The sequence below is a fragment of the Mus musculus genome, chromosome 1, assembly GCF_000001635.26.
Source record: "Mus musculus strain C57BL/6J chromosome 1, GRCm38.p6 C57BL/6J".
Classification (NCBI taxonomy): Eukaryota; Metazoa; Chordata; class Mammalia; order Rodentia; family Muridae; genus Mus; species Mus musculus.
The window spans coordinates 36,162,726-36,189,434 of NC_000067.6; the positions used below are offsets into that span (position 1 = coordinate 36,162,726).

Below are 26,709 nucleotides of genomic sequence, written 5' to 3' on the forward strand. Positions count from 1 at the left end.
CACTAAATGTGCAGCACTGCTCCGTGGGCTGGGGATCCTGAAATGAGTTAGACAAGAAAAAGGCGGAAGCCCTTGGGACTCTCCTCTCTTTGCTTCCTGGTTGGCACCCAGATCAGGCCACTTCCTCCCTAGCACCACAGGCTGCATTCTTAGGAGCCCTAATGAATGCCCCTCCCTAGCACTGCTTCCTGTCAATCAGGAGAGGATGAGAGGAGTGACTGACACTGACGTGGAGCCGACCAACTCTGAGGACAACCAAAGCTGACTAAGCTGAGAGAGCAAGGGTGGGAGCAGCAGTCCACGCACACACCGCAACTTCTGAGCGGGAAGGCATCTGAATAAAGCAGCTGCCGTAAGGGAGCATCAACGTAAGGGAGCACTGATGTGTGATGTGAGCGCCATCTCCACCACTCAGTTCAGGAATCGCCACTGACTGAATGATGGATAGATTTAACTTATACATGATGCGATAGTCGAGAACAATTACATCCCTACCTCTTCTAGATAAATATTATCCAGATCATATGGTGTTCTGACAGATTCTACCATCCAACTCTCAGGTGTGTTCAGATTCAAAGTAAACAGCGGAGACTGTGGCATATCCAGAAACTTTGCTATCGGTCCCTTAGCAAAGCTGCTGTCTGCAGTGAAAGAAATCTCCGGCTCTAAGACGTAACGGTAAAAGCTGAAAAGAAACGCAAGTGTTAGTTAGGTATTTCTTGATGCAGTCTCAGCGTCCACACAGTGAACAAAACCCTAGGCTTGGACAGTAGCCTTCCAAATCAGGACAATAAGCCAAGCCTTCTGCTGGTCTAATGCTGCCTCCCAGGGCTGCTGTAAAGTCAAGGGAAGGGAGAGGGAGGCATGTAGGAGACCACCCCTTCACACTATGGCCATCGGGGTCACAAGCACTTTATCCTGAGCACTGGCCTCTGAGGAGAAACCTTTGTCTTATAATATGAGCCCTAAGTGATGCTTGTGCCCTCATGCCAGCACTGAGAACACGGTGTGTGATAAACATGCAGTTAACAGTGGGAGCTGGGGCTGGAGAGATGGCTCAGCAGTTAAGAGCACTGACTGCTCTTCTGAAAGTCCTGAGTTCAATTCCAAGCAACCACATGGTGGCTCACAACCATCTGTAATGAGATCTGACGCCCTCTTATGGAGTGTCTGAAGATAGCTACAGTGTACTTACATATAATAAATAAATAAATAAATCTTTAAAAAAAAAAAAACAGTGGGAGCTGCAGCTCGCTCAGTCCTCAGCAAGACAGTTGGAATCCATTAAGAATCTAAGTATAGAACTCTGCCCCTCACCAAGGAAGACATCACCCATGGCCAAGGAAGACATCACCCATGGCCAGAGCATGTGCTAAGCTACTATAGTCACTGTGACTTCCACAAACAGCCATCCCACAGCCAAGTCTGTCCCTCCCCCAAGATGCACGAGAATAAGTAGAGTAAGCTTCCTACATGAGACCTAATAGCTACCGTTCTTTTAAAGTGAGCTGTAAATGTGCCAGCAACTTGTACTGATGTCGTCTAAGTCTAAACCCTGCTGTGTTCTCAGAACAGCTAACCAAAGCAGAGCGGGGACTGTCAGTACACATCCTTTCACACACACACTGAGCCTGTCCATGCACCCGAGTCTTCCCACGCAGGGCTAACTTTTAGGTTTAGTACCGCTATGGAACAGTGTTCCTTAAATGGCATTTTACCTTTTTAAAGGCATGTCGGAAAGCTTGGATTGGCAATTCATAAATACTCTTAGATTCATGTTTATCAGCTGAGTCAAAACCTAAAACAGCAAACCAGATGACAAAATATTTAGGTTTTCTCTTCAGAATTGTTTCACAATTACTTAGGAGACAAAGCACTTTTAACATCTCAGGAACATACACAAACAAAACAGCTGTTGCAGCATCTGCATTAAAGAAGTTTTGGGCATCAGAGCTCCAACGTAGAGTCAACCACAGATAGAAGGCCTGGTTCCAAAGAGGGGCAGGAGAGGCAATGAAACGGCTCAGGAAGTCAAGGTGCTTGCTGCCAAGCCTTACAACCCAAGTGTGATTCCCAGGACTCAAACGGCAAGAACTGACTCTTGCAAGATGCCCTCTGATCTCTACCCACATACTGTGACATGTGTACTCACAGACAGACAGACAGAATGAATGAATGAGTGAATGAATGAATGAATATATGTATCTTTTTAAAAAGGCTATTGCAGATCACTGCTCCTCACACAAAGTTTAACACTCTCTTGTGAGGAAACAGAAGGTAAACCATGAGAATTTAGCTACAAAGGAAAACAAGAGCTTGCTGCTTCAGTTCACAGTAAGAAGCATGTAGATTAACATTTACAGAGAAGATTAGATGATCTTACTATCCTAAAAAAAATCCCAGCTAGGGCTAGAGATACACCCCATTGGCAGAGTGCCCACATAGCACGTGTAAGGCTCTAAGTCTAGCCCCTAGTACATGGACATATAAGCATGTGCACACATGTACACACACACACACCCCACACACACACTTAAATGAAATGTTAGGGTACTGTATTGGTTAGTTGGGTTTTTTTAAGCATATATAAAAGTGTAGAATCTTATACATATTTAAAGCCATGACACAATTCATAAAGAAAAATGAGCCTTAATCAATCCCTATGAAAACACTGTTGTCGATCTCCTCTAGAAGATGTTAAATGGACAAAGGAAATGCCCAGAAAATCGTAGGACCCATGACTACTTTGGTTAAAGGTGTGAACACCTCCACAGCAGGCCTACCAAGAGCAAGGGGGCGAGCCTCTGTGCTTCTCGTGTGACAGGGTCAACAACGGCTACCACATCATAGTATGTCTCTCCTTCTTTGGGCTTCAGCTTAATTGCACTGAGAGAAAAAAAAAATCAAAAGAACCAAACATTAGCACTGAGGAAACAGGAAAACAGTGAGGTTGGGGTGGAGCATACCAGCATAGGTTATCAACAATTCAGACATCTTAGCATTCCAAATCTGTCGATGAGAACCAACAAACTAAAATGCGATTCAACCATGAGACTAAAGCTACAGCCTACGCTGCAAATCCTTGAACACGAGGGATCGGAACCATGTGTGAAGACAGGAAAGCTAGATCACATTGCACTTAAACACTGCAGAGTTCTGCTTTTTGTTTTTGCTTTCTTTTTGTTCCTTTCCTAGGCAAGAGCACTACTACCAAGCTACATCACCAGTTCTATTTGACTTTTTATTTGAGATGCTCTTACTATGTTGCCCAGGCTGGCCTTGAACCTGCAATTCTCTTGCCTCAGCCTCCCAAGTACCTAGTACATTCTTGCACCACAAAGCCAACTACTAAATATACTGGATGTTTACTTCTCATGTTTACTGAGCATGATGCTAATTTTATTTCCAGGCAAGAAAAGCACAAAACAAAAAACAATCATTAATCAAATTAATGATAATGTGTCTAGGATGTAGCTCAGTGGTAGAATGCTCTGGGTTCAATCTTTAAGAGTGTAATCAACCAACCATCAATTAACCAAACATAACAACCTAGAAAACCTGTAAAACAGAAAAAAGAAAGCATCTAAAACAATCTCACAATCTCACTATTACAGTCACTTCACTGTATACATATATGATTCTTTTTAGATGCTGTATAAAAGTTAGTTATTCTTAAAAACAATTTCTTGGGCCACAAGATGTCTCAGAGGATAAAAGAACTTTGTTACAGAACATGGTAAACTGAGTTTGATCCCTGGCTCCCCCATGTTTGGAGAGGACCAATTCCTACAAGTTGTCCTCTGACCTTCACATGTGCATCACCTATACATGGCCCTATCACTACCATCTGCATGAAAAAAATAAATCAAGTGCCGCTTCTCTCACTATTTCAATATAAACATGTATACATGTTCCTATACACCCAGCACCCTGAATAAGAAATGTCTTATGTTTACCAAGTAAATCTGTTATAATCTATCTATAAATCTATTACTGAAATTATCTTTTACTGCTAGACATTTAGATGGCTTTTGACCTTTAAACAGTTTGTGCATCCAGCCTTCTCCATATACAGTCTCTTTAAAATCTCAGAAGAGTTAGGCATGAGAGTAGAGAATTGTTGGGGCTGGTACACAATGTCAATTCAATTTCCTCAGAACCTAAAACAACTTACAGATGAGAAAGGCATACAGAATTCTGCCTTATCACTGAGAGGATTCAGTTATATATATTTCAAATTTTTATTCATTTTAATTCTATCCTATTAGTATTACGGGTCACTTAGAAGCCACAGTGTGTATGCACCATGGCATATGTGTGCAGTTCTTTTGGATGACTTGGTGGAGTCAATTCTCTCCATCTTCCCATGGGTTCTAGGATCAAATTTCAGTCACCAAGTTTACATGCCAACCACTTTAATCTGCCAAGTCAACCTGCTAACTGGTTTCCTTTTCATTTTACTTATTGAGACAGGCTTGCTTGTCCAGTACTTCTGAATGGCAGTTGTTGCTCCTGCTCTTCACAAGAGAGGACCAGCATCTGTTTACTCCCATAAGGCTTCCTGGTACAGTGCCTCTCTCTGAATCTCAGTGACTCAGGATCTTCTACGGCACTAAGAATAAGGAATCGGCAAAAAAGTTACTGATGGGCAGAAGGAGCTATACCCATGAATGAAATACATAGGAAGCCTACTGCATATTTGTTTGATCTGTATAAGCAGAAAAATTCTCAAATAAATGAAAGAAAGGCTACATTAGATTGTGGTAAACAGCAATCTCGGCCAGTGAATCAATTTCCAGACTTGAGCCAGTTTGCAGATCCGGAACCCCTTGAATGAAGGGGTGGCCAGGTTCCGCTGAGGAAGGATCCTGATAAGACACCCAAAGGTTTTGCTGTTACCCTTTCTCCAGTTCTTCCCCAGAGGGACCTACGGCTTTTTACAAGGGTAACTGTACACTGGGGAAAAGGAAATAATCAGACTTGTGAGGTTTGTGGCTGGTGGAACTGGAAGCCACGAGCACAAGCAAGCCAGAGCTCCCATCTGAACTTATAAGCACACTCTGCCACCTTCTGAGGTGAGTCTGGAATAGACCTCTCCTGCTCACCACCACTAGTGTTGCAGCAGCGCGCCCAGTGAACACTCTTACAAACAAAAAGGCAAAGCGAAGAAAAGTAGTGACTCTCAAAGGCTTAAAACACCACCTCCTTGTCCAAAATCATATATTGCTTTTTTGATCTGATGAAAATTTTACAGAGCAAGAACAAGAGGTTACCTGCTCTCCAGGGACACTGAACATGGGTGCTCAGGCATACACATGGCGAAACAACTCAAAAATTTAAATTAAGATTTTTCAAAAAAATAATCACACCTACATTCTATAGTGAGGGGCAAAAGACTCAAGGAAGTAAGTCACAGAGAAAGGCACCTGAAGTACCGGTGAGAGAAAATTCTAGAATGTCCCAAACAGGACAGAAGATCATATATTCCCTTTAGATGAATACAGCAAAAGTCCAAGAACACTGCTCTCCCAAATTACGTTCAGGGGAGTGACTGAGGAATCTTGCTAAAAGGCAGACACTGATGCTATAGGTCTGCTCTAGGCCAAAGACAAAGAAGCAGGCTCCCAGGCGACAACCTGCTGCTGGCTGCCTAAGTCTCACACCAAGGAATCATAGAACTGATGGTGTGGTTATTTTTATTTGAAGCAGAAATAATAACTACTTTTATGTAATAATTAAATGGGACCTATTTGATTAAAGCAAGTTTCAGGCATATTGAAAAACTGGAAACAAAAAAGATCCATGTTAAACTAAATGGATAAAACTTTTTTTAAAAACAGAAATGAGAAATCCTTGTATCAAATCCTTGGCTAACAGCACTCCAGTAAGAATTTCTATTGTATAGTAACAGAGTTTGTAACTAGGGCAATTTTGACTCTGCAGAATCCACAAGCTCATGGAGAAAGAATGCTCTGGAGGACTCCGTCTTCATGGAGGACCTACTGTGCTGGCTGCGGAGGCAGAAAGGAGAGCAGGTTAGTCACTGTCTCCTGTGCTGCTCCCGACCGAGATAACGAGTTACTTCTTACCAGCGTGATGCTGAAAGAGAAGACGGGCATGTGCGCAGCACAGTGCCCACGGCAAGCTACCAGAAGGGATATCCTGGGCCACTGAGGCTCTGCCTACTGGTGACAGCACAGTGAGAGTGGCTGCTTATGATACACAGGCCCTAGGCTAAAAAGCGGGAGAGGGGTGAGAGGGTAAAGAAAGAGACAGCAAGATATTAACAAACGAGGAGATACAGGCTTGGAGCGATGGCTCCACAGTTAAGAGTGCATACTGCTTTTGCAGAGGACCTGAGTTCAGTTCCCAGCCCCTATATCAGCTATCTCACAACCACCTATTATTCCAGTACCAGGGAGAACTAACTATCTGGGCCTCCAACAGGCAGTGCACACAAGTGCACATATCTACATAATTAAAAATAATACAAGTAAATATTTTAAATAAGGAGCCAGAACTCCAGAAAAACAAACTAGTCCACTATTAAGGGAATAACCTACCCTGTGGAGATCCAAAGACAATCTGCCTGGGCTCTTTAAACAGTCAGTACCATAAAAGAAAGGGGTGGGGCACAGAAGACTCTTTTAGATTAAAGGAGATTCAAGACATATGAATAACTGGAATGTGTGGTCTGGGACATCAGAGAATTCGAGCAGAGGTTTGTATTACCATTACTGGATGAAGATCACATATGATCACAGTAGTGGGGACCAAATCTCCACATGCTAACACTTTAGAGAGTTTATAACATGTTAGCAATGAATTTTCAAATGCTAGAAAAAGAGATGTGAGTGCCATGTGTGTGTGTACAAATATACAGATAAATAGATGCAGTGTGCATATGCACATTGCACACACAGATAGAAAATACTGAACATGACACACCAATAGCTGGTAAATCTGGCCTATAGACTTGTAGGTTACAGACAGGAGGCACTCCAATAATGGTGAATATAGTTACAGACACATGGTTATTCTTTGTGAGTTTTCCAACTTCATCCGTGTTCAAACTTCAAAACAAAAAACTGAAGGATAAAGAGGCAAAGACATTTTCATATCTTAAATGTAGTTTTCCCTTTGGAAACAGTAGTTTTTTTAAATAATAATAATAAAAAAACAAGAAACAAGTATTTAAGTGGTATAGTCAAGCAATCCAATTACTCCTGAATATCAGAAAATTATATCTGGTCTATTTCATTAAATGCTACTTTCATTAAAAGGGAATATATACAATTACTTCAGGTTTATTTAGAAATACCAACTCTCACAAAATGTAGTTTTATATATGAAACTTCATTTCACTTTTCTAACAACGTGAATAGAAACCTTATCTGGGAAGGTAAAGGCTGTGAGACAAAGAATGAAAGCCTAAGAGTTCAGGACTGTGCGTTAGTGCAGCAACAACTGTACCTGTGTTTATCCTCAAAGAACTGGTACTCGATCCTCGCCTCTCCTTTGGGTTGTGCTGACAGGAGAGCATCCACCTTCATTACCAAATCACTGGCCCTAAAAGATGAAGTTACGAAATTTTAGCATTACTTTATCTGCAGATTTTCTAACCATTGCTGAATAGCATCAGCCTAAACATAGAATAGCATCATGCTAACAAGGCGGTTTCAAAGAGGCATGAACTGAGTTCCAAAGGGCATGATTCTGTGGTTAGCTTGATCATCTCTGGGATGGCACTTTTCTCTGTGGGTGAAGGACAGGAACGGCCTACTCTGCAAGGCTGTTGTACACACTGTACTGGCCAACCATGCTGGCACCCGGCTCAGGGCCTAGCTTAAAGAATGCGATTGCTCTCAGGACTGCTGCGTCAAAATCCACTAATCTAACCAGCCATCCAACATCTATGTTGGTTATGAATTCAATATCAGAAGCACCATTACAGTGTCCAATTAAAAAAAAAAAAGACAAACCTGTAAGCTGGGGTTGACAGCAGCTGTCTAGTATTTGTGAGTGCCTATCTAGTATTTTTGGGTTTGTTCCTAGCAGGGGAAGAAACAAAAACTGTAGTGATATGTTTTTATCTCTTGACCTCCAAGACTGGACTTTTGGCAAACCTCACAGCAAAGTTAACAATACCCCTTGAGATCATCTAAGAAGAGGTGCCTACGCTGCCATTCAACTGTGCACTCAGCCCTTTAAGTTTAACCTGCCTTTAAGAGAACGATGTAATCTTTTTGTTTGTTTGTTTTTCAAGACAGGGTTTCTCTGTGTAGCCCTGGCTGTCCTGGAACTCACTTTGTAGACCAGACTGGCCTCGAACTCAGAAATCCACCTGCCTCTGCCTCCGAGTGCTGGGATTAAAGGTGTGCACCGCCACACCCTGGTAGAACAGTGTAATCTTAATTGCCTTGGATTTCCTCTGCAAGCAACTTTTATATAGCTAATATATAACTTTACCCTTCTGCGCCCCTGACCCAAAGGTAGGTACATAAATAGATGTGTGTGTGTGTGTGTGTGTGTGTGTGTTTGCTGAAACACCTAACAGATTGGAAGCAACCTTATACTACAAGTACGCACCATAACTGTTGGAAGCAACATGTGTCTATAGGTTGATAACACCTGGTTGTAGTTTTCTACCCTGGGTCAGGAAACATACTTCTTCCCTTGTAAAACTCTGTAAAGAAGCTCTCATTCTTTCCCATGCAATACTTTCTGTGTTGCTTAATAAATACAGAGCAAATTCTTTTGTTATGGGAAGGCAGACAAAGGGACTGATAGAGGCCAGGCAAAAACACACACACACACACACACACACACACACCAGACACACTACAGATGGGCCAGGAACCACAAACTACAAGGGATGAAAGATAAATAAAACAAAATGAAACAACACTCCCTGTTTTACCTACCCCTTCTATTTAAAAAATTTAATTACATTTATTTGTATGCATGTTCATGGGCTCTTGCATGTGTGCAGAGGTCAGAGAACAACTCCATAAGTCCATTCTCCCTTCCAACTATATGGGTCCCAGGAGTCAACTAAGGTTGTCAGGTTTGGCAGCAGGTACCTGTACTCAGTGACTATCTCACTGGCCTGCCAGGTAAGCCATTCAAAAGCAGCTGTGCTAGACTTAACTACAACCAAGGTTGCACATTTCCTCTTTGAACCAAATAATCCCATCGTTAACCATCTATCTGTTCAACTTCCCAGTATCAACAGTGAATACTTGTGGCACACAGAACAAGCAATTTCCAGTACATCACCAAGCACTAAGATCAAAGTGTATGCAGCCAAGCCTTAGAAAGCTACAACCGGAACAGGGGGACTACTCCAAATACAGTGGCCCTGGGGACACTGGAAATGTTTCACAGGCAGGCAAAGGGGCACCACTCATGAGCTGCTGAAGGAAGAGGAGGCCACTTTATCTTGTCCTCAGCATTGAGTCAAATGAAAAGAGCGTTCTCTCAGTCTAGAGAAGCAGCTCAGTGGTAGACAACTTTCCTAGTGTGGTGAGGATATAGGTTCCGCCATTCATAGCACCACCAGCCATGGCCCCCAAATCTTCCGATATCACAGGGCAAAAGGGCTACTGTGACAGCTATCAAAGATAACACATTACAAAAAGATGCAGTGTGACAACACGAGACAAAAATAAAGGAAAAAAAGAACTTGAATTTTTTATATTGTCCAAATACTCTGTACTATTGCACAGAGTAAATCGGAAACTAAGGTAATAGGGAAAACACTGTCAAGTATCTGACAAGGGACTGACATCCAGAATATAAGGAGTGCCCACAATTAAACAAAAAACCCCAACAACCTGATTAAAATGATGAAAAGACTAGAATAGCCATTTCCCACAGACATGCAGTGGCCAATGCTGTGCATAAGAACAGCCTCTGGGGCACCACTGAACTGTAAGGAGATTCCACTCCACTCACGTGAGGATGGATGGCTACTGTGTAAAGACAGAAACAAGCAAACCTGCAAACCAGAAGGGCTGGTGGGAGGAGAGAGACTGAACCCAGGAGCCATGTTGGTAAGAATGGAGATGTTGCAGCTACCGTGGACAACATCACAGCAGGTCCTTAAACATTAAACAAGGCATCCTAAAGGACACATCTGTGTGACATCTAACGCAGAAACGACAGCACATAAGCATGGCTTTTGTTATGTAGCAAATACACAGAAGTGAAACATATTCCAAGGCAGCAGTTGATAAGCAATACTAAAGTGCTGAAAATCATAAGTCAGCCACACCCAACTCATCATCCCCCACAAGAGAACCAACTTTGTCAGACAGACAGATAGACAGACAGACAGACAGACAGACAGAGGGAAGAAGCTCTCGGCGTGCATTTCCTCCCCCACCACAAGGAGACTGTGAACCAGCAGAGCACCAGACTGTGTCTACACTGCATCTAGCAGGAAGCACTCAGCCTTCTGCTTCTGCAGCTGTCTCAACGGTTCCAGATTTGAAGTGGAGAAATAATTCAGAAACCTAAGTGACATGAGCAGTATTAAGTAAAACGGGAAATAACCCCACCGACGTGGACATATAACTGATAATATGTAGCCCTCACTTTGACCAGTGAAGAAAAATTAATAAAAACCCTGTGACATGAACTAGCTTCTAATCGGAACGCCAGTTTTATCACTTATTATCTAACTCGTTACTAGGTATAAAACTTACACGTCTTCTTCTACTCGAAGCTGTTGGATATGAGACTTTATTTTCTGTCCCGATGTTTTCAGGATGATATTTTCCAGGAGGTGGAAATCATCTTGGTTGAAGAGCTCATTGTCCTCCAGAGGCCCAATGATCTGTGAGGTAAGAAGGGGGAGGGCAGAGCTGCAGGGCAGCGGTCGCCGGCTGCCGGAAAGCCTCTGCCAGGCTGGGACCTAAGCCAGCAAGCACCTTATGACTCCTGCCCTGAAGCATATCCTTAGTAAAATGACTAAGAAGAAAAATAAGGCCTAAGGAGATGCGGCTAATGTTTACTTAAAATCCCTCAGAACCCAGAGCCTGTGTGTTTCCCGATACCTTCCTTTCTAAGCAGGCTGACATGAGATACAGTATTGTCTGCATCGGTTCTCAGCAAACAGCAGTGAGACCTACTCTGTAAGCAGCCATCCTGACTCCTGATCTGAGAGCCCCACATTCACTATCTCCCAGTGTCTAAACACAAATAAGCGTCAGGCAGGATCCCATGCAGCTGCACTGAGAGGCCTCATCAGCCATCAGAAGGGCAGCTCCAGTGCAGCCCAAGGGAGGCTCAAAGGCGCCCGAGAGGCAGAGACCTGTGAAGGCAGGCTCACAGCCCAGCAAGTGCTCACCCTTCCGTTGCTGATCACCACTCGCTGTCCCTTCTTCAGCTTCAGAACATCCCTGCAGTACAGGGCATGAGACAAAATGAAATCCATTCTGGAAGACTCAAAGACCTCTTTAAAAAGACTGACATCCATGCCCTAGGAAGTAATCATTTTTAAGGAAAGTCACTGTTATTAAGCAAACCACATGACCAAGTGCTAACAACGAGTAAACTGCAATGTGCTTTTGCAAAGAGTAAGAGCTAAGTCCCCCGATTAACGCAACACCTTAGTTCTTCATTTGCTCGCCTTTCCTCCCTCCTCATAAACTGCTCATCCCGTTTCCTGTGTTTCTGCGGATCTGTTTACCTGCCAGTCTACTCTCAGCAACTTTTTTTTTTTCATTTTTAAATCTGTTAACTTGAAGTGACAGTCATTTCCTCTAACGGAAACTCAATATATTTGTGATTTTATCAGATAATTTCAAACTATAAAAAGCACAAAAATCAAGTAACATTAAACCAATGAATAATGGAAAAAGGAACAGCTGACTTTCTAACCCATTGCATCTTAAACCTGCTTTTTACTTTACAAATACATTAAATATTGTCTTTAAAGAGTAGACAAAATGGAACAAACATTTTAAACGGGCATACTGAAACCAAAGCAAGTTTAAAAGTAAACTGTAACAGGACAAAATTATTTCTTACTAAGACTCTAATTCAACAACAACAAAAATACCCTGAGACGCAGAAGCTATTAGAAACCCAATCATGAAGAGGATCTACCAGCCCAGGGGAGAAACGTGAATGACCAGGCTAGCCTCGGAACCTGCGAGCCTTACCCCGACAGAGAATTCCGCAATGTCCACTCCTGCGGCCAGGGCCTCTGCCGTCTCCTCTTTGGCCATCTTGGTGATGAAGTTCTTAGCAGAGCTGGAGGCCTGTGTTTGCAGAGCTGCCCAGATGGCTCTGAAGATGGGGGTGCTTGAGTCACTGATCTCTTGGCTGGGATTGTTGATCATACTTATCCTAACATTGTTACTGGTTTTCTATTTAAAACAGGGGAGATAAGAGTTATATGCTATATGGTATGAACCTTAAAGGTAACACTGACCAGGCATGCTGGTGCACACCTTCATCTTAGCACTCAGGAGGCAGAGGCAGGCAGATGGCTGAAAGGTCAAGGCCAGCCTGGGCTACACAACCAGAGCGAATTTACATTAGTTATGTTCCATAATAGTAATGTCTCTTCTAAACATCTTCAGTAGTTGTCTGTATTCAAAATAAAATTCAGATGATATATATGGTCAACTCTGCTAAATCCTGTATAAACTGGCCCCAGCCTTCCTTTCCAGCTTCATTCTATAAAATACAGCAGACACCAGAGACTAACAAGAGTTAGTCTTTCCTCAGCACATTTAATACTCTGTATTCCATCTTTTCTTCGGGTTCCTGTGCATCCACCTTCATTCACATGGTCTTTCTACATGCCGGCAGGCAGCAATGCCTGGGTAAAGGCCAACTATCTAACAAAACAGACTCTACAGAGAAGAAGATGGAGGACTTATATTGAGAATATAAGCTGGACAGTGAGATGGCTCAGCCAGTAAAGGCACTGCTTGCTACCAATTGAGACCTGAGTTCAATCCCTATGACCCATAGGGTGGAAGGGAAGTACTTTCCCTAAGATGTGTTCTGATCTCCATATATGCACCGTACCATGTATATGTCTTTTCCCATAAATAAATAAATAAATATGTGTATATATTTATATATGTATGTATGTAAGTATGTACGTATGCAAGCAAGCATGTATAAGAGAAGAAACAGAGATCTGGAGCTATAGGGTGGCTCAGTCTCACGTGTGAGCCTCTCTTCATGTCACAGTACATGGCAAGATCCCTGCAGCAGGAACATGCAGTCATGCAGAAAATTCTACATTCAGGATTTGATTATATTTGCTCTTAAAGGATCTATTCCCCTCAAGTGGGGCTGGGCTCTCCAGGCTTAGACGCCTTTTCTTAGGAGCTGACACCCTCTGAAGACTCCTTTTCCTATGTTCCTTTTCCTCAGCACACAAAGAAATACTAGAAACACTAAAATAACCACACTAGCACAGGGGTGCTCAGGCGCTCCACAATCCCCCCCCCCCCCCCAGAATGAAATCTGAGACACTTGCCTGATGTTTAATGGCATCATATAGTAGCTGCCGCCCAGAAGGGCTATCAAAATCTCCAACAATCCAAAAAGTCACTGGTCTAATAAAAGAATCATCTGTAGAGAAACAAGGACAACAAACTCACTAGAAGCAAAGAAAGATAGTCTATGTCGAAACATTAAAATCAGGCCAGAGGATTTCTGAAAAACATGCACAAAGAGAAACGATAGAGACAGAAAACAAAAAATAGCAAAATGTCTCTACTAACATGAAGCAGAGGGACCTTCCAAGTGGCTCAGTGAGAAACTAGGAGCATGCATTGATTAACTGCCCTGCGATCTGTTAGCATATACAATGAAACATGTGGGCAACGCAATGCAGTCTCCAATCGCGTTAGTTTACAACTTTCCGAAGGGTCTGCAAACATTCACATTGTTTATCTACTGTTACCCACAGGTTTCAGAAACAACACAAGGAATGTCAATACATTCTGAATAACAGTGGTCCTGAAACCATATAAATTAATTATGAAAATGAAGGGAACATTCTGGAGTTGTGAGTTACCATAGATTTCCTTGGAGGACATTCCTGGACAAAGGCAAAAAAAAAAAAAGAAAAAAAAAGCAGAAGAGAAGAGAAGGTCATTTGTACACTTAGCAATCAAGGCAGATGGAGGACTGTGCTACTTCCTGCTCTGGCTCCCGCCATGTTCAAGCTGCTCTAGAACCCCTCGGAGACAAAATCTTTGAGAAGCACAGTGGACTAATTGCATAAGCTTATAAGTCCTCAGGAAACCAAAGGCTCTGAAGGAAGACCACAGCTGGACAAAATTATCTCTCTTAATGACAACCGGTGCTTTGGAGAGCAGCAAGCTTTGCTAGAACCACTCTGGACGGATACTAATTGTCAACCACCCCCTACCCTCTAGGGAAGGACCTGCTGCAGATGAAAGCAGTGACTGTGGACAAGGGTAGCTTAACTAAGTAACTGCATAAAATCACTCTAACGAGTCACACGAGGCTTTCTAGAATCCAGTTTCTAAGTTCTACAATAAAAGTAAACCTAGGATGATACTGAAGTCAGGCAAAACCATTTTGATATAATGTTCTCCATTTTGAATCATGAAGGGCTTTTCCTATCAATTTTAATGATAAGCATAAAATTTAAAGAAAATAGTTGAATTTTTAGAGACATATACAGAATTATATTTTAAATGTTTTTTTTCCTACAGTTGCAGATGGAGTTTATTTGTAAATACTAAATAAAGAATAAACATGAGGGACCAAATCAAGCCCAAGTGGGTTACCTTTTTTCGTCAGATAGTTCATACTGTTGGCAATAGCAGCCGTCTTGCCCCGAGAGTCCAAGGCAGAAAATCTGGCAAAGTCATCCACATAAAAATTATCTGGTGGGAAAACAGGAAAAACTGAAACTGACAGATAATTAACAACGGCAGGTTCCAGACAAGTCCTAGAGGTCGTCTCGCTGGCCCTCAAAGATGCTGCCACTTTGACTAAAACTGTCAACCGGAAGGTCTTGTGCCCTGACCGTCTGGAGTGCTTGGGGAACAGGAGCTGTACTGTATAGTCTCAGGCGGATCTGAGGCAGGCAGGGGGACTGAAGGCCTGGGTCAGGTGCGTGGGGACGGCAGCAGCTGCAGGGAAGAGTGGAAGCCTGCAAAGATTTTTCACTGGTGGGATTCAAATGGCCACTTAATGTTGGTGGGACTCTTTTGTCAAGTGAGATAGTCAAGCTTTCTAGTTCAATAAATCATCAATGAAATCTGAATGCAAGGACGCATTTCCAGGAGAAGGCGCAGCAGCATCTCTGCTGGAGCATACAGGAGATTCTGAAAGGCTTGTGCCAGAGCTCTAAGCTTTCTACAGGGCATCAGCTCAATGACTGACTGTCTGTCTGTCTGTCTGTCTGGCTGGCTGGCTGCATCCTGGTCAGTTTCACTGAATCTCCTTAAACACATGACCCTTGAAGGCAAGGGGAGGAGGGCCTTAGGACGCAGAGCAGCCACCTGTTGCAGAACTGCTCCAAAGGAGCTGGGTTTGCGATTGACACCATTTTTCCAAAGCTGAGCAAGCAGCTCGGCTTTGTTGTAAGCCTTTAGCTCCAGTAGGTGAGTGACCCTGTCCCTAAACAGCGAGGAGAAGCACTGTTGCCAACAAGTTTGTATCTTTTGAACTGTATTTGCAGGCCTCATGGGACTGACATTTCCTCTTGGGCACGGCATCTGAGACGGCTTGAGCAATTTCCCTGCATACAGTCCAGACGGTTGGTGGTGCTTGTGCTCTGACAATGGGATTCTCCTGTGCCCGGGCCATTCTTTCTTGTGTCATCACATGGGAGTCGTTTCTTTTTCTTTTTTTTTTTTTTTTTTTTTTGGTTTTTTGAGACAGGGTTTCTCTGTGTAGCCCTGGATGTCCTGGAACTCACTTTGTAGACCAGGCTGGCCTGGAACTCAGAAATCCGCCTGCCTCTGCCTCCCAAGTGCTGGGATTAAAGGCACGCGCCACCACGCCCGGCTACGGGAGTTGTTTCTTGTACAGGGAATTTATCCTGTGTTAAGTGTGAAGCAGTTGAGCTGGGTGGCTCCAGGGCTGGAGACTTCCATCAAAGCTGCCCTCCGAGCTAAGCTCACATGTGACAGGGAGAAGTTAAAGTTAAGAGACTTTGCTGAGTGAGGGGCTGTTTTATGGGAATTTTGACAGACTAAAATGTTGGAAAGGCAAAAGTATCGTTGAAGTCCTTGGAACTGAATTGAAGGTCAATGAGGAATTAAATTCTCATGGCTCTGTAAGTAGTCTCCAGCACCCAGATCTCCATCTCAGCAAGCGTCACAAGCCCATGCTGGCCATCACAGCCATTACACTGCTCCTCCGGCAGCCTCCCACCCCACCTTAAACTCCTGAGAGTGTCACCCAGGCTCTAGCTCCTACAGCCACCTGCACAGCTGCAGCCTTCCCACTGGGGACAGACCATCATATACTGTACCCAGCTAGACTGCCATTTTAAGATTTTTATTTTATGTGTATTTTATGTGTATTTTATGTGTATGAGTGGTTTGACTGCATGTATGTATGTTTGAGTCTGGTGCTTCTGGAGACCAGAGAGGGAGCTGGACCCCATATCCAAGTACTCTGCAAAAGCAACAAGGACTTCTCACCACCGAGCCATCTCTTCAGCCCCCAGATTTATCTTTTCTAGAAGGAAATGCTTGTGAGTTTAGAAGGACAGGCCATAATTTTGAGCTATCTTCTTAATATTATAATCTAATAAATTTAAGAATGTGAAGCACAAATCCAAAAGCCAAGAGTTGCTACTGAAATGTTCCTTACTGCTTGCTGTTAGGTCCAGATACTCTCGCTTAGCTGTCAGAATCCTAGAGTTGATTCTTGGAACAACATTTGGCTGATTCATGATGTACTCTACCACATCTTGATCATGGGACAGCTCACCCTGTATGAAAAAAGAAAAGGGGCAGAAGTGTTTAAGGAGTATCAGCAATGAAATTCACTAGAAATAGAAAGTTAGTAGCTTTGTAACAGCTGGCTAGATGTTAACAGTCAAGGACAGATGTTCATGTGAGCCCAGGAACAAGCAGAGTATGGATGGACACACACAGTGCCTCTAACTCTATTGAAACACTGGGGTGCCAGGAGGCTCGGAACAAGACAGCCAGGCCAGCTTTCCCATGGTGTGGAGTGGTGGAGGCCAGCCACTGTGTGGAGTCATTTCTCTTTTTCCACCTTTACATAGGTTCTGGGAAATCCCAGGGTTCTCTTTATTTGAGCTGAGTAATGTCTCAGTAGCTTTTCCCTGGGATATTTGCAAACACAATTAGGAGAAATTATTACACATCAGATGGGCTAAAATGAAGCTGGTCAAATAAACAGTTGGAAAAAGGGAAGTTCCATTTTCTGATGTTCTCCAGATCTCAAGCACGATATCCAGGGGACCACAAATGGCCAGGAAAACCCACAGGGAGCCCTCGACTCTGATAACTAATCTAGACAAGCAGTAACTGAAGGCTGCCGCTGGGGTGTGGCAGAGTGAGTGTTTCCTTAGCATACACAAGGCCCAGGATTCAACCCCTACCACCAAACACAGACACAAAAGGCGGTTAAGATCAGCTGAGGATTCAAGTCACGTCCCAATGTGAACCAACTGAGATACTTGGGGAAATATTTTCCATCTAATTTTCACCTAATAAGTGAAAAATATGTTCACTTACTAGCAAATTAATATGCTAAGTAGATATTGGCAGAGTTCACACACAACAAAGAATCTATTTAAGAAAGTCATTATAAACCAAGCAACAGCTGTAACAACAACGAACAGCACAAGAATGAACGTCTCCCTCATAGGGTGAAGACTCAGATTCAAAGAGTTATTATAGCTGACATGTCCAATTAGAACAAGAAAAATACTACAACAATCAAAGAAAAAAAATACACACAAAATCAAAATATCAACAAAATCCAAGTGGCCAATATATACCATGCTTGGAAAAACCCAAACAGTAGACCTAAAACACAAAGAACTTACATAATCTGTATTAGTATACTCCAACAGCAGCAGCAGCCATGGCCATGAACGAAGTGTAAAACTCAAGATTGCCAAATAAATACAGTCAATAAAAACATAAAATAAGTAAAAGAACCAATTAAAAAATTGGAGTTAAAAATAGCTGGTGGCACACACCTATAATCCTATTACTCTCTGGCAGCAGAAGAGGAGGATTGCCAGTTCAAACACAGTCTGGAGTACATGTAGAGACCTGGTCTCAAACAAACAAACAAAAAAAGCAGATCTAGTGGTCCTCAGAAGACTGAGGCTGAAGACTGGCAAGTGGAGCCCAGCCTAACCTAACAAAAAAGCTCTATAAACACACACACATGTACACACATACAGTGTGCACACACACATGCATGCACACAAACATGTGCACACATACACATAAAATGATTGATGGAGGTATAGGTGGGCAGTCAAGGAGGAAAGAAAGGAGGCAAGGAAAGAAAATACACATAATAACTGACACAGTCCCCGAAGGGTTCATTAGCAGATGTTAGCTGACAGGATAAAAACAAACAGACAATGAACACAAAGATACTTCAAGTAAGATTTTGACTTTTGTTTTTGTGGGTTTTTTCCCCTCCTCTTTTTTCTTTGATACAGGGTTTCTCTGTGTAGCCCTGGCTGTACTGCAACTCTCTCTGTACACCAGGTTGGCTTCAAACTCAGAGATCTGTCTGGCTCTGCCTCCCGAGTGCTGGGACCAAAGGTGTGGGCCACCACCACCTGCATGTATGTATATAGATACATGGATGGATGGATGGATGGATGGGTGGATGGACGGACAGATGGACGGACAGATATTGGGTCTTACTATATAACCCCAACTAGCCTGAAAGTCACTATGTGGACCAGGCTATTCCCAAACTCATCTGCCTGCATATGACTCTGCCTCCTAAGTGATAGAATTAAAAGTAGTATAACCATGCCCTAGTAAATTATTTAACTAAGAAATGCATCCTATGAGGGTCTTTTTCTCTCTCTCATTCAATCGTGTGTGTGTGTGTGTGTGTGTGTGTGTGTGTGTGTGTGTATGTGTCCGTCCAGCCCTCCCTAAGAAAGAGGATAGTAGATAGCAAATAATCTGGGTGATTTTAGTCCCTAGAACCTGGGATGTAACTCTCAGGCAGTGACAGAAGCATCCTTGCTACTCAGTGGCCTCTCAGATCACACCAAACATAAGGAAATGCACAGCCAGTCTTAGTTTACGCTAACACAGTAACTCGGGTTTGAGATGGAGGACTGGAATGTGAAGGAGCATCGTAGCAATCTAGGAGCAGTCAGACCCCTGCACTTCCATCTACAGAAACGGTCGGAAGAGAAAGCCCACAGATGTAGCAAGTCAAATGCCAGTGGCAAAGAGAGGGACAAAATGTGCTGTGGCTCCTTCTGGCACTGGTGATGTCATATGTAATCAGAGGTGATGGTGATGACTATGTATGTTGTCAGAATCATCAGCTCACACATCTCAAGAAGTTAACCTAGAGCATGGGGGGTATCAGTGGTAGACTTAACTAAACTAGTGTGCATGAGGCCCTGAGTTCCATTCCCAGCACGGCAAGTAAAGACATGAATGAAATAAACCCTTGTCATCATACAGAATTTTACTGCCTGCTACATAAGCTAGCATAAGCCACTGGCTTTCAAAGCTCATGTGAGAATATCACTCACCAAGTACACAGCTCTTTGGAAGAAGGTGGTTGTCTCCAAGATCTTGTGCATTGTGATGGTTTCCAGCTCATCCGGGTCTAACTGCTCCTTTTCAAAGGGCATTCCATTGAACAGGACAACAGGCAGGGGGCCTACTCCAGTCTGCTCATAGTAGCCTCTTGCTTCCTAGAAAACAAAGGACAAGAAAAAGAGAGAGCACACATTTCCCCCTCATGACACACATAGAACAAAAACATATATTCTTACATGCCATCTTAGATTTAAAAAAAATAAAATTAGCAGGGTGATTAAGATAACTTAGTAGGTAAAGACACTTTTGGTGTAAGCCCACAGATTGAATTTGATCTCCAGAACTCATGTAACAGTCACTACAAAGTTGTCATCTAACGTCCATATGCGCACAATACTAAGAAAGAAAAATGAACTTTAAAAAAGAACAAAAGAAGGGCTAGAGAGACAACTCAGTCATTAGGCGCACTCGCTGGTCCTGCAGAGCCCCTCTTCTGTCCCCAGCACACGCTCACACGGTGGCTCACACGGTGGCTCACACGGTGGCTCACTACCTAGAACTGCAGCTCCTGTGCGTCAGACCCCTCTGTTAGCGCAGGGACCCCGGCACACACACGGAACACATGTACTCACCAATATACACACAACAAATAAATATTATTTTAAAAAGCCACCACCAACAAAAAACAGAAACATAACAAAAAGAAATGACTAAAGCTATTTCTTATTTTTTTAAGTGGTAGGGAAGCCTTCTACTTTGTACGTTAATTCTTAAGAAAGTGGTATCATAGTTAATACCTTACTTGATAAGTGTGGAATTAAATGACTAAATTCTAAGAAGCAAAAACTTTACAGACTATGGAGTGTGTACATGTTTATCTATATGTGAGGAAGGTCCCTCCAGGCTTCTAAAATATATTTGCAATTGTTGAAAGTACATTCCTCTTTACAATAGAGAGCTTACTGACAGCCAGCGGAGTCAAGTCAAGAAGGCAAAGGGGTCCCCAGAGAACTGTAACACAGTAGCAGTTAAAAAAGAAAATAAACTCCAAGGGCTGAATGAAATGGGCCTCTTAGGCATCAGTGACCAGCGGTGTGCAGAGAGACTCTTCCCACACCAGGCAGGCTGCTAAAGGGAACTGAGTCTTGTAGTGCTTGCCAACCTCCAAGACCTTTTGTAGTTATAATTACTGTTTTCTAAAGCCAAAATACAGCAAAGTGTTTTCTAACGCCTCTCACGATGTAAAAATAAATGTCTTTTTCATTATAGGTATGTAAATATGTACTAACTGGTCACAAAGTACTTGGGTTTCTGTCACCTCACAAAAAGTTGAAGGCTTCTCTTCTGCCTTGGCCTCCAAGTGCTGGGATTGAAGGCGTTCACCACATCCGGCTAGTTATTACATTTCTTAGAACATACCCATCTGGAGGCTGAGCAATGATGTAAAATTACTACAATACATATGATTCCCTGTACCACCTCCTGGCTCTATACTTCCAATAGGTTTTATCCAGAACACACATTATACAAGCACAATTATAATTTATGAAAAGTAATTGTTTTCTGATTTAAAGTTAACATACAAGTTGTTAAGTACTATTTTCTGAAATAGACTCACTTTCCAAAGACTGACAAGTGAGGCCAGGTGTGGTAGCAGCTTGCCTTTAATCCCAGCATACACAAGGTAGAGGCAGCTCATCTCTGCCAGCTCAAGGCCAGCCAAGGGCTGCACAGTGACATCCTGTCTCCAAGATTAAAAAGTGGTCTGTCGCATCAACACCCCAGTATAGACACCACATAGCCCAAGAAGGAGAGTCTGAGGCTGCAGTCAAGTTAACAATACCACGGCTATAAGAAGTTCCAAAGAACATGTTACCTTCCGATTCTGATCGTAAGCAGAATCAATTCCCAGAATGCTATTCACTTCCACGTACGGGTACTTCTTCTCCAAGACACTGACCACGTGCTCCACTTTCACTGTCTCTCCAGTCCTCACCTTGTTATAGATCTAAGGAAAGAAAAGCAGGGAACCAACCACACCTTCAAATCCACATTTAAAATGTGATGAAATCTCTAAACACATTAGAAAAATAAGACCACTTTTCTTAAAAGTCAAATGGAAACTTCTTAGCAACATTACCATTTCAATATCTCTCACAAGATGCCTATAATTAGAAACTGAAGACCGACCAACCTACCTACCTTCCTTCCTTCCTCTCTCCCTTCCCTCCTTCCTTCCTTTTTCATGACAGTGTCTCACCATGAAGCCCTGGCTCGCCTGGAACATGCTATATAGATGAAACTGACCTTGAACTCAGAGATGCCACTCCACCTGATTGCAGGAACTAAAGATTTCTTGAAATGGTCCCATCAGTTCATAAACACTTTGGACCCTAAGTGCAGGGGCTAACAATGTTTAAGAATAGAAGCCAGGTGTACTAGAACATGTCTGAGACAGCTGGCACAGATACAGAAAGACCTTATTATCTCAAAAGGAAAAAACAAAAAACCAAGCAAGCAGGTGTGGTGCTGCACACCTGACAGGCCAGCCCTGGAGAGAAGACAGGAGAGTCAAGAGCTCAAGGTTAGCCCTGGCTATAGAAGACTGACTGTCTTCAAAAGAGAGAGAGGAAGAAAAGAAGAGGGGGAAGGTGGGGGCTAGAGAGATGGCTCAGTAGTTAAGAGCACCAATTGCTCTTCCAGAGGTCCTGAGTTCAATTCCCAACAACCACATGGTGGCTCACAACCACCTGTAATGAGATCCAATGCCCTCTTCTGGTGTGTCTAAATACAGCTACAGTATACTCACATACATAAAATAAATAAATAAATCTTTATTAAAAAAAAAAGAGAAGAAGAAGAGGGGGAAGGGAGAAAAGAAAGCATAAGATAGTCTCAAAAGAGAAAAGACTGGGTAGTTTTAAAAACAAGGAGAGAACATCACATTGCCCAAAGGCATTAAGTGGTGATTTCATATAAGCAGAGGGCATTCTATAATATCCCAGAAGGCCCCTAAAGAACAGCATCTAACGGCCAGCATTAAGGCTCAGCAAGCTTGATCCCTAGATCCTGTGACAGAAGGCGAGGACCCATTCTGAAGGTTGTACTCAACCTCCCACCAGTACTGCAGCCTCCACACCCCTGACTCCGCCAAGCCCCACATAATAATAAATTCCAAGCATACAAAAGAAAAAGAAAACCATAGCAATCTATACATTCTCACCAGTGACACAATAAAGCATAAGGAACCCTGAAGTATAAAGCACCAGAGTATATATGAGAATCTACTTCTTCTCCTACCACAAACCAGAGTCAGTTAAACTAAGCATTTGCCATTTGGGGTAAAAACATACCTGTGTGAGAGTCTGGAAGGCGTGATAGCCATCCACTTCCTGAGCCACATAATTATACGCTCTCAGAACAGCGACTCCAGCATCTTGCATCCCATCAACATCTTCAGAGTCATTGACCACAAAGATAAAACCAATCCTGCAGAGGGGAGCAGAAAAAGGGGCATCTTATAAGGCAACCCGCTTGAGGTGGGCAGAGCCCCAGTGTCCATCCCCAACCAAGAAGCACAGCTCACTTCCCACTCTAAGCAGGACCAGCAACAGTACACATGCTTTGTTTACAGAACACAAGAGTCAGGTCACAGGACAGGTTAGGCTTTTCCACAGTTTATGTCTGTTTCAGAATCCTGAATAGATTTCTTTACTAACACAAAGAATACCACTATTGTAGGTAGTAATTCTGCTCTGCTTTTAAATTGGAGGGCTGGAGAAAGATCTCAACTAATTATTAGGAGTGCTTCCTGCTCTTGCAGAGCACCTGGGATCTATTCCCAGCATCCACAACGATGGCTCAGCAGCACCTCTAACTCCAGTTTTAGGGCATGTGATGTCCAACTCCAGCCTTTGTACATATTGTGCATAGGTGGTGCACATAAAGACAAGCAGGCACAATCACACTGAGAATAAATAAATTCATTTTAAAAACCTAGAAACTGCCGGGCATGGTGGCAGGCACGGGAGTTTCTTTAATCCCAGGACTCGGGAGGCAGAGGCAGACGGATTTCTGAGTTCGAGGCCAGCCTGATCTACAAAGTGAGTTCCAGGACAGTCAGGGCTATACAGAGAAACCCTGTCTCGAAAAACAAAACAAAACAAAACCTAGCAACTGAAGAAAAGTGAACTATAACTAAAGCAATACAAAAGGCAGCCAGGAATGGTGCTGCACACCTTTAACCCCAGCATTCAGGAGACAGAAGCAGGTGGGTTTTTGTGAGTTCAAAGTAAGCCTGATCTACAAAGTGAGTTCCAGGACAGCCAAAGCTATTACACAGAGAAACCCTGCAATAGTTTGAATAGATTTGGCCCCCACAGACTTATATATTTGAATGCTTGGACATAGGGAATAGCACTATTAAGAGGTATGGCCTTATTGGAGATGTGGCCTTGTTGAAGGAAGTGTGTCACTGTGGAGGCGGGGCTTTAGGGTTTCATATATACTCTGCTCTGCCCAATGAAGAAAGTAAGTCTCCTGGCTGCTTTTAAATCAACATGTAGAACTCTCACTCCTCCAGCCCCATGTCTGCCTACTGCCATGCTTCCCACCATGATAATAAACTGAACCTCTGAAACTGTAAGCCAGCCCCAATTAAATATTGTCCTTTATTATAAGACTTGCCTTGGTCATGGTGTCTCTTCATAGCAATAAAACCAAACTAAGGCAAATCCTACTTTGAAAAACCAAAAATAAATACATAAACAAATAATAATAACAATAATAAATGGAAAGCAAAATGAAAAACAATTGTCTTATATCACACAGACAGGTTAGTATGAAGATGTTCACTGAGCAGAGGCAGGTGGATCTCTGTGAGTTCTTGGCCAGCCTGATCTACACATAGTTCCAAGACAAGCAGAGCTATATAGAGATACCCTATCTTGAAAAAACCCAAGAAATACCTGCTTTGAGGGAGGGGGGAGAGGAGACTACCAATGAAGGAAAGGGAAAATGGCAGGCTAGTGAAAAACACCCATCTGAGAGATATAACAATGACTCTTAAAACTCAGTATCCATCTAACAACAAGGGTTTTAAACGGGCTGAAGACGCTGGGAAGGGTAGCACACACTTATACTCCCAGCACTTGGGAGTACTGAGGCAGGACAGTGTGTTTGAGGCTACCCCAGGCTACATATTGAGTTTTAGGTAGCCTGGGCTACACAGCAAGGTCCTGTTTCAAAAGGTCCATATAGACAATTTCTGGATAGACACTCACAAAATAAAATGCTAAGACCCTATGCCATTTTAGAATCATGAGTTGCACATGACCTGTGGCTGCACATCTACAGGATGGCAGAAGAAACCAAGTGCTGCTGACAAGGAACAGGGGTCCCCAAGTCACTGTCAGTGAAGAAGCAAAATGGTTCAACACCCTGTGAGTCACTGTGGCTACTCCTTACAAACCAAGCATATACTCATCACACAATCTACAAATCTTGTCAACAGAACTTTGCCCACACAAACATCTGTACTGGACATGTATAAGCTTCAGGATAAGCATGCACGCACGCACACACACACACACACACATACACACACACACACACACACACGGCATAGAAAATACCAAGACTGAATTTTTAAATAACAGAATTTTCAAAGACTGGAATTTTTAAAAGTTAGACTGTGCTGTAATATTAATATTAACATGAGATCTTGGGGACAAAAAAGGGAAGGTTTTGACTTAATAGTGACATATTTGTGTGTTAAGCTAAACATCAGGTAGGCCAGTAAGTTTTTGTCACCTTGCCAGAAATCTAGTTAGACCTGGGAAGAGAATCTCAGTTGAAGAAGTAGCTCCATCAGACTGTCCTGTGAGCACAGCCTTGATTTTTGACTGATATGAAGGGCCCAGCCTAGGCAGCACCACCCCTTGGTGGGTCATCCTGGGTGTATAAGAAAGCAAGCTGAGCAAGACTCCAGGAGCAAGCCAGAAAAAATTCCTCCATGGCTTTTCTCAGTCCCCGCCTCCAGGTACCTGCCTGGAGTTCCTGCCCTGACTTCAGTTTCATGATGGACTGGGAACTGTGACATGAAATCAACTCCTTTCTGCCCAAGTTGCTTCTGCCATGCTGTTTAATCACAGCAACAGGAAGTAGACTAAAACAATGTCCTTCATAGGTGAAGGGTAAACAATCTGCAGTATAATCACATAGTGAAATATTACCTATTGATGAAAAGAAATTAGGAGGCTGCAGTAGTGGCACACAACTATAATCTCTATATCTAGGAAGCTGAGGCAGGAGAGTCAGGAGTTCTAAACCAGCCTAGATTACATGGATGGATGCAGGGATAGATGGACTTATTATGTGTCAACTCTCACAACTTAATAACCTAGGTATCACATTGCTAACTGAAACAAGTCCTCCTAAAGTGCTACATAGTATACAGCTGCAATTATATGACATCCTGAAAAGGATAAAAACCTATAATCATAGTTAACAGTCAGTAGTGTCCGAAGGTTCAAGTTAATGGCGGGAAGGGCAAACAGGAGGCAGAGGAGAGTTTTATTTGGTGGACACTATAATGTAAATAGTTGATACTGCACTGTAACATGAGCCACAGCAACAATGAACCACAATCTATGATAGCTTACTTAATGACACTGTATCAATCAACATAGATTTGGTAAGCCTAGAGTCTCACTCATGTAAATCAAATGCTCTACCACTGAGCCCTAGCTATTTAATCAACATGACCTTTTTTTAAAGATTTACTTATCTATTTTATGTATATGAGTACACTGTAGCTCTACAGATGGTTGTGAGCCACCATGTGGTTGCTGGGATTTGAACTCAGGATCTTCAGAAGAGCAGTCAGTGCTCTTACCCGCTGAGCCATCTTGCCAGCCCTAATTAACATGACTTAGTTTTTATTTATTTATCAGGT

At 42.8% G+C, this 26,709-nt stretch overlaps 1 protein-coding gene and 1 pseudogene across 2 annotated transcripts in view; both read right to left on the reverse strand.

The window, feature by feature from the left end:
* The window catches only part of Uggt1 (UDP-glucose glycoprotein glucosyltransferase 1), a 104,293-nt gene that overhangs the window by 22,698 nt on the left and 54,886 nt on the right, over positions 1 to 26,709 (reverse strand). The window contains exons 16-29 of one of the 2 annotated variants that reach the window (NM_198899.2): positions 23,108 to 23,243; positions 21,631 to 21,762; positions 19,745 to 19,909; positions 16,834 to 16,954; positions 14,793 to 14,891; positions 14,051 to 14,074; positions 13,508 to 13,602; positions 12,171 to 12,377; positions 11,354 to 11,485; positions 10,710 to 10,840; positions 7,474 to 7,569; positions 2,784 to 2,886; positions 1,719 to 1,798; positions 496 to 685 (exon numbers count right to left, since the gene is read on the reverse strand). In NM_198899.2, the coding sequence (NP_942602.2) occupies positions 496 to 685; positions 1,719 to 1,798; positions 2,784 to 2,886; positions 7,474 to 7,569; positions 10,710 to 10,840; positions 11,354 to 11,485; positions 12,171 to 12,377; positions 13,508 to 13,602; positions 14,051 to 14,074; positions 14,793 to 14,891; positions 16,834 to 16,954; positions 19,745 to 19,909; positions 21,631 to 21,762; positions 23,108 to 23,243 (1,711 nt within the window). The remainder of the gene's footprint in view (positions 1 to 495; positions 686 to 1,718; positions 1,799 to 2,783; positions 2,887 to 7,473; positions 7,570 to 10,709; positions 10,841 to 11,353; positions 11,486 to 12,170; positions 12,378 to 13,507; positions 13,603 to 14,050; positions 14,075 to 14,792; positions 14,892 to 16,833; positions 16,955 to 19,744; positions 19,910 to 21,630; positions 21,763 to 23,107; positions 23,244 to 26,709) is intronic. The other variant, XM_006496062.4, reaches the window with a different exon arrangement.
* Positions 14,944 to 16,292, reverse strand: Gm18750 (predicted gene, 18750; annotated as a pseudogene).